Consider the following 7,506-nt stretch of genomic DNA (forward strand, 5'->3'; position numbering starts at 1 on the left):
AACGCGGTTATTTCCCAGGAAATCTGAAATTTTACAGCTCTTCTTGCTGCTGGAAACAGAAATAATATCAATAGCAACAGAGGTAAGAGTTCAGATTCTACACAGAGAGTGAAAGAAAAAGCAGAAAAGGAAGTCTGGAGAGGAACAACAGGAATTTACAGCTAAATGCCCAAACTAACACAGCACAATGAAAATGAAATGAGCAATGCCATTCAATAACACTTGAAGTTCTGATTTTTTTCTATATATTTCTCTGTATTTAACTAAGCCGAAAGAATTTTTTTTACTCTTAATAATTACGTATCACCATGAAATATTTATGGTCGCAATGCAAAAAAAGGAAAATCAGTAGAACAATCCAGCTAGAGCCAATCATCATTATATCTAAATAAACAACAGAAGTTCTGTGTTTAATGTCTTAATAATTACCTAATACAGAGCAGAGCTCTCTCTGTGGGCAAATAAAATGGCTAGATTACAGCCAGTTAAGCTGTACACTCTACCCCAAAGCATTTCAAATCTTTTTCACGTTAACCTCTGGATCCTACAGGGGCCAGAATCCTCTGAGCTGAAGTGGCTTTTGAGACTGCTTTCCCAGAAACTGCTGTTTCAAGAAATTGCCCTAATTAATTTTTGTGCAGGGAATACACTGAACCCATCTATGCATAAATAAAGGTTTTCTATCCCTGTGTCATGGTTTAGTTTACCTCAAACAAGGACATCCTGACACCAAGGAGTCAATATTTTTCTTGACCCTGAAGATTCACTTAAAGAAATACCTATTGCTACATCCAAACCCAAGTTACTCTCCTGTACGTTGTCTGTTTCTTGGCTTGGCCTTTCATGAAACAGTTTTTCCTGTCACACTAACTAGCTTTTCCCTGGCATGCTGAGCCACTGGATTTTCTGCTAATTCCCAAGCTACCTCCCAACAGACACTGTCAGCTTCTAGATGCAAAGGGAGCACTGGGAATCAGAAAATCTGTGTCCAGGTCTAGAAAACTCATAGCTATATCTCTGCTATGAGAAACAGGAATCCCCTGTCTTTATCCCAGGTTATATCTAGTTATTCTGCTCCAACCTTTTTTCTCTTCTTTTTTTTCTTCCTTTCAACATACTCTTTGTCAGTAAACTAGATTTATGCTATGTCATCATCTAACATTTTAATCTGCACGTTAATTGCAGTGTCATCGATGGAGAAGTCTCAAATATTCCATTCCTGCAGGTTTCACAAGAAAAAAAAAAAAACCACCCAAACCAGTGGTGCTGCTCAAGAAAAACCTGCATTTCTCTGCTCAGACAGCATCATGGCCAATTCCTACAGCTGTATCCATGCCAATGAGAGGACATGCTCCCTCTCTTGTCATGGCTGTTAGTCAGGAGGTGTAGCAGAAAGCTGCAGGTTTGAAGGGCAAGGGAGAGGGTAACACGTGAGATATCAGAGAAAACAGGAGCAAGAGGCTGGGTTACCACAAGGAGGAGTTTTAGAAAGACGGCACAGAAATACTTGGGAAAAAAGGGTACACGCTGTCACTGCTCACGCTCGCCATAGACCAGTTTAAGTTCAGTTCTGATTTTAAAACATGTTACTTACTTAACATCTTAAGTTACATCAAAATTTCCCTGACTACAGTGAAATGTGCGGTGATGGCAGAATTTTAATGAACACCAGACAGAATAGGGAAGTCTGCTGAGTGCAGCTCAAGGGCTCATTTTAAAGTTACTGAAGCCTAGGAAACAAACGGTGAACCAAAATTAGCCTTTTTTTATGTTTTGGGTAGTCAGGAAAACACAGCCAGGAAAAGGGTATTTCATAATACTTAGCCACTTACTGAAAACAATTGTCAGTAATTCACTGCCTTAAACGAGAGTGTGATTCCCTTGCAAGAAAGCAGTGTGCTGCTTCAAGGGAATGATTGCAAATATTTTTCTTACTTTTCCTGATGACTTGATTCCTTTAGCAAGGGAGGCATATACGATCACCCAAGCTAAGAAAAGAGATAGTGCCAAGGGCCATCTAATCTCACCAGGATATTCAATCCCTGCTGAAATCTTCAATACGAAGTACCTAAGGAAAAAAAATAAATAAATAAATAAAAAGGAAAAAAATTAATGACAGCAGCTGCAGGCAGTAATTCAGTGCAAATTCTTACAGTGTTTTGTTTTGCTTCAGCATTCTCAGTGGTTCCTCTAGAAGGTTCCACTGACTCTCACCATGTATTATTTATCTGCATTGCAGTAGTAGATAAAAATGCCAAGCATGGGCCAACACCCCAGCTGTGCTAAGCACCACAGGAAGAGAACACACAGTCCAGCGTTTGAAATTTAGCTTTCATCATCCCTAGGCATTAAAAATTGGTATCGTTTGTTGTCCTTAACTATTGCATTTCTAGTCTTCCAAACAGTGATTCGTTGTCTGCTGCAGTGGATTTTAGAGGATTAACAAGTCTCTAAACAAAGAAAGATCTTACTTGAAGTATTCTTCGCTTCCACTGACAAACGTTTTGTTTCCTTCACTGGTGAAGTTAACCATAGTCAAGTTTGGATAGGCACTCATACAGAAAGTGGAGTTCTTGATTTGGATTTTAGGGTGGTCACCGATAATGCAGGAATCTAGGAAGAAAAGAAAAACAAGAGAAAAAAGAGTTGTCTAGATTTTGGTTTCAGGTTGGGTGTAAAATAACAACAAAAAGCATTAGATCACACACATTACTTGCATTTTTGTCCAGTGTTAGATTTCTGGAACAGCTTGCTTACGGAAGCTATAAGGGTCTGACAGAACTGGGTCTTATGATTTTCCCCTTTATCCCAAATGTCTAAGGCATAAAAAGTCTGAGGAAGTGAAGAGCTTCTCTCCACCCTCGTGGAGTGCTTGCTCCCCCTCTCGGGGGTCACCATGCTCGGAGGCAGGGCCGGGGGTGCAGCCCCGGGCCGGGATTAGGGAGTCCCAGGGCGCAGGATCCAGTCCGGTCAGCCCCCAGCCCCCAGGACAAGGGCCGGGGGGCACCACACCCCGCTGCCGATGCTGACACCTCTTCCAGAAGGTTATTTACTCGATTTATTTTTCAGGTTATTGCATGTTTTGGGCCGTTTGCAAAAACGGGTTTAGCTTTTTTCGTTAGATCTCTTTAAAAAGCCCAAGAAGTTGTCTTTAAGAGAAAGCAGAGGCTGCAGCCTTATCTTCCGTGCTTTCTCCCCTGCACAGAGCTTTTATTCGGGGGAAAGGGGGGGAGGGAGGAAACAACAACAACAAAAAAATACAAGCAAACAAACAAACAACCCACAACCAACCAACCAACAAAAAAAAACCCACAAAGTTGGGCTTTTATTTTTTTCGCATTATAATTGGGAAAATCTCAATCATCCATGATGAAGAAAAATTTAAATAAAAGTGGGGGGAAGTGCCCATATGACGGAGATGACTTCCAAGTGATTTGGGTTCCTCCGTGCTGGGAACCTCACCCGGCCACAGGCACCCGCAGTCTCCGCTGGCATCTCCCAGGGGCGCAGCTGAGCCGACAAAAGCTCTGGAAACCCACCAGGGCCACAAAGGGGAAAATAAAATAAAATAAAATAAAATAAAATAAAATAAAATAAAATAAAATAAAATAAAATAAAATAAAATAAAATAAAATAAAATAAAATAAAATAAAATAAAATAAAGCCTGTCCCAACTTACCTAACAAAAGTTTGTTTTTATCTTTACAGTCTGGTGTGTTCCACGGGTTGTTACAGGAAGCCCAAGGTAGCACAGGTACGAAGGACGCAAAAAGGTAGAAAAGTGTGTAGCACAGAATAATATTGTAATATATGGCTATTAGAACCGAAATGATCAGCATTGCAATGCCACAACCTGAGAGAAAAGAGAGGGAGAGAGGAAAAAAATTGCAATTAATCCCAGGCGGAGGAAGGGAGCCGCAGCCGGTCCCGGCTTCCTCTGGCGCAGGTACAGAGAGCGTTACCCCACCAGAAAGGGCTTCCCCGCAACAACCGCGCAAGTTGCGCGCTGACGCTGCTGAAACAGCCAGCGGGAGAGCCCGTAGCATGCGGCTGCGGAGCGGGGGCGCAGGGAGGCGGCCGTGCTTAAGCCATGCAAGAGGGGGGGTGCAGGTCATGCTCCCCCAAAAACCGGGCCGGCTCCTGCTCCGCTCACCTTGCAGGGCGGGGATGGCTTTCCAGACAGACACGGGCCCCTGACTAGCAAACTGCCCCAGGGAGACTTCCAGGAAGAAAATGGGGATCCCAGCTAGAGCCAACATCATCAAATAGGGGATGAGAAACGCACCTTGGGATGGGAGGAGGGGGAGAAAAGAGAGAACAACCTGAATCATCGCGCGGAGCGGGGGGGGGGGGACACGGGACACTCTGCTTCATACATCGTATCGTGAGGACCTCGCCTCCCTTACGCAGCCCGGTGCGGAGGCTGCCTCCGCGGGGGCAGCCTTCTCCCCGGCTCAGCACCCCCCCCCGTGGCTGCTGCAGGCTGGGAACGGGCTCTCCTAATGGGCCGAAACGGGTCCATTTCTGCCCGCGACACTAGGGACAACTTAGTCAAGACCTGCAGCTATCACAAAATGTCCTATTTGATATCGACTCCCCATTTATCGAATATCGAGTCTATTTGTTACCCGATTTGTCGGGTGCCCCCAGCCCCGACAGGGAGGAACAGCTTTCTGCCTCTCTAACGTTGGCTCGAGATAACATTATCGTCAAATGAGTATTTTAACACCTCATACGTAAAAGTTCTTACGTGTAAAAAAAAAAAAAAAAAAAAAAACTTACCAATAAAAAAAAATAAATATTGATTTGGGGTTTAAGTTTCTAGTTCTTCACGTGAAATAGCTCTTAGAGCCTCTACACAACCGTTTTCAATGCTCTCATCACCACCATCCCCGGGTGATAGTCCCGGGAAGAGGCTTACAGCTGCAGTAGGTTGTAGCAGTAACACCCACTGCTTCTCACTTTAAATTAGAGCCTCTGTTAGGACAACCACCGCAAATAAACTTTTTTTTCTTCCCGCTAGAAACTACTAACGGCACAACCCCTCTTCCAACTTTTATTTTTCCCTCCTTTATTCTGCTGAGCAGCATTCGCTCTGTTCTAAACGGTTATTTTTCCAATCGGATCACTGAGAGATTTAAAAGAAATCCCCCAAACTTCGCAAAATAGCATAACGTCTCGACTCGGGTTCAAACGCCCTCGTGGGACTTTCCCGACTGGAAAATCCTGTGTATTTTCCTCTCCTCCCTCCCTTTGCCCCGTCCCACTGTTTGCGGATTCAGACCCGGTTGCCTTTAAATTAGGCGAAGTGGGGGGGGGCCGGAGCCCTCGCTCTGTGCCCAGGAGCGACCAGCCCCGCTCTTCATTCTCCTCTCTCTCCGGCCAGCACCGACGGCGGGTGTTTTTTCCAAGAAAAGCGCTACTTTTTAAAGGAATCTTGCCGGAGCTTTCCTACTTTCAGAGCTGACCGTCAGAAAACCCCCGTTCTCGCTAAGTCGCTGACGGTCTGGAGGTGACCTCGGCTCAGCCCCGGACCTCGTTGCCCGGCTTTGCCAGGCTAAACGGGCACCACCGGCCCCCCGCTTCCCCCCACCAAAAAGGCGGGGGCCGGCTCAGCCACGTACGGTACCGCAGGTAGAGAGACAGGAAAAAGCCATCATACCTCCCCCATTCTTAAAGGCCAGGTACGGGAACCTCCAGACATTGCCCAGCCCCACTGCATAACCCACCATGGAGAGGATGAAATCCAGCTTGCTAGACCAGTTCCCTCGGGCTTTATTTTCATCCCCTACATCGTCTTCCTAAAAAGGGGGGGGGGGGGGGGGGGGGAAGGGAGGGAGGAAGGGGAAAAAAAAAAAAAAAAAAAAAAAGAAGAGAGAGAGATCGGAAAACAGCCACTTTTGCAAACAAGCATCTGCCGGGTTCGCCGCAGGGAGACCGGGCGACCACCGGCCGGACCGGGGGCGGGAGTTGGGGGGGGACGGGGAACGGGAGAGGGACGGGGGAACACTCCCTTGCAGCCCCCGCCTGCCGCTGCCCGGGCTCTCTTCTGCCAGAGAAAACACGAGGGGGGTTTTAAAATCCGGGCCTCTCTTAGGCTGCTCCCGAGGGAGGGGAGGTGGCGACCGGGGATGCTGGGGCTGGGGGGGGGGGGTCAGTATCCCCTTTCCCGGCCCCCCCCCCCGCCCAGCTGGCTCCTTCGGGGGCGAAATGCGTAGGGCTTGGTTGGATGGCTCCCTTCCCGGAGACTCCGGCCACTGCAATGCGCATCTCCCGGCGAGGCTGGCATCTACACAGGGCCTCAAGGGGGGGGAAGAGGAGGGGAGGCCGCCTGACTCCTAATTCCCCGGTGCACGGGAGGTCCCACCGCCCTCTCCGGGGCGCGGAGCCCTCGGTGCCCTTGGACGAGTAAGGACAGATCCGCCAGTCCCCAGCAAAGCCCGCAGGGGCCCGGACCTTTCTCCCGGCACACACAGGCGAAGTCAAAAACAAACAAACAAACCCCAAACCAAACGGCTTTTACAGAATAAGCCAGCCCCCCTCCCCTCCTTTCAGGCTAAACCCAGGTACGCGGGAGGGCAGGGAGAGAAGCGCCGGGGGGAAGCCGGTGCCTTCCCGGCCTCGCACCCCGCCAGCCGCAAACCTCTCCCGGGGCGCAGGCCCAGGGTCCGGGAGGATTTGACCTCTTACGGGGTCGGGTTGATTGATTTCGCCTTATTTTTGGTCGCAGGCTGCAAGCCGGAACCGGGTTATACCGACAGGCACGGCTCAGTGGACGCGTTGGAATTAGCCGGGAATTATTGATTGTCGTTTATACCGAGATTACGTTATTCGCCCCCGCAAGCAGTACAGACCCTCTCTCTCCCCTTCCTCCATCCATCCCTCCTCCCCGTGGCACAGCCCCATCCCCGGTTGACTTGGACCTGATTTTAGAGCTTCAGCCCCACAATCGGTGCCGAGCGGCAAAGATCTCTCACTCCCACGACCTGAAGGAAGGGGAGAAGAAACCCTGGAAGGAGCCAACTTACCCCCTCCACTCTGCCGGGAAGAACCGAAGTGTTGCCATCTGTGCCCAGTACCACCGTACTCTGGCTCAAGGTCACCCAGGCGCCTTTGGCGTTGTTTTGCTCCAGTGTGCTCTTCCCGAGGGTTAGATTAGCGTCCCCGTCTGTGCTCTGCAAAGCGGGAATTTTGCAGTGAGGGATAGCAGCTTGCCCAGCGGCCCCTGCCCCGGGGGTGTGCTTGCAGGGAAAGGTTTCCACAGATTCCCTCCGGAGAGTGGAGTTGGCTTGCACCGGGGTGCTGCTGAGCTTGCAGATCCCGACTTTGGTCCTCTCAAAATCATTTGGTTTAGCTTCTTCGGAGGGAAGGGTTTTGGTGTCGTTAGAGAGCGATCGGGGAAGCCTGGGCATCGCGGCAGGGGCTGGCGGTGGGGCATTCTGCGGCTCATTTTCGGGGCTGATTCTTCCAATTCCCGCACCTTCATTGGGTCCAGTAGCAACGGTT

The 7,506-nt window shown here is 48.9% G+C and overlaps 1 protein-coding gene across 2 annotated transcripts in view; it reads right to left on the reverse strand.

The window, feature by feature from the left end:
* Positions 1–7,193, reverse strand: part of SLC6A5 (solute carrier family 6 member 5) — a 33,182-nt gene extending 25,989 nt beyond the window's left edge. Inside the window, exons 1-7 of one of the 2 annotated variants that reach the window (XM_074149501.1) lie at positions 7,025–7,193; positions 6,760–6,767; positions 5,663–5,801; positions 4,154–4,285; positions 3,680–3,853; positions 2,472–2,613; positions 1,936–2,068 (exon numbers count right to left, since the gene is read on the reverse strand). In XM_074149501.1, the coding sequence (XP_074005602.1) occupies positions 1,936–2,068; positions 2,472–2,613; positions 3,680–3,853; positions 4,154–4,285; positions 5,663–5,732 (651 nt within the window). In that variant the 5' untranslated portion in view covers positions 5,733–5,801; positions 6,760–6,767; positions 7,025–7,193. Of the gene's footprint in view, positions 1–1,935; positions 2,069–2,471; positions 2,614–3,679; positions 3,854–4,153; positions 4,286–5,662; positions 5,802–6,759; positions 6,768–6,986 lie in introns of both variants that reach the window. The other variant, XM_074149500.1, reaches the window with a different exon arrangement.
* Between the last annotated feature and the right edge of the window lie 313 nt (positions 7,194–7,506).

This window comes from Numenius arquata, chromosome 6 (genome assembly GCF_964106895.1).
Source record: "Numenius arquata chromosome 6, bNumArq3.hap1.1, whole genome shotgun sequence".
NCBI classification, from domain to species: Eukaryota; Metazoa; Chordata; class Aves; order Charadriiformes; family Scolopacidae; genus Numenius; species Numenius arquata.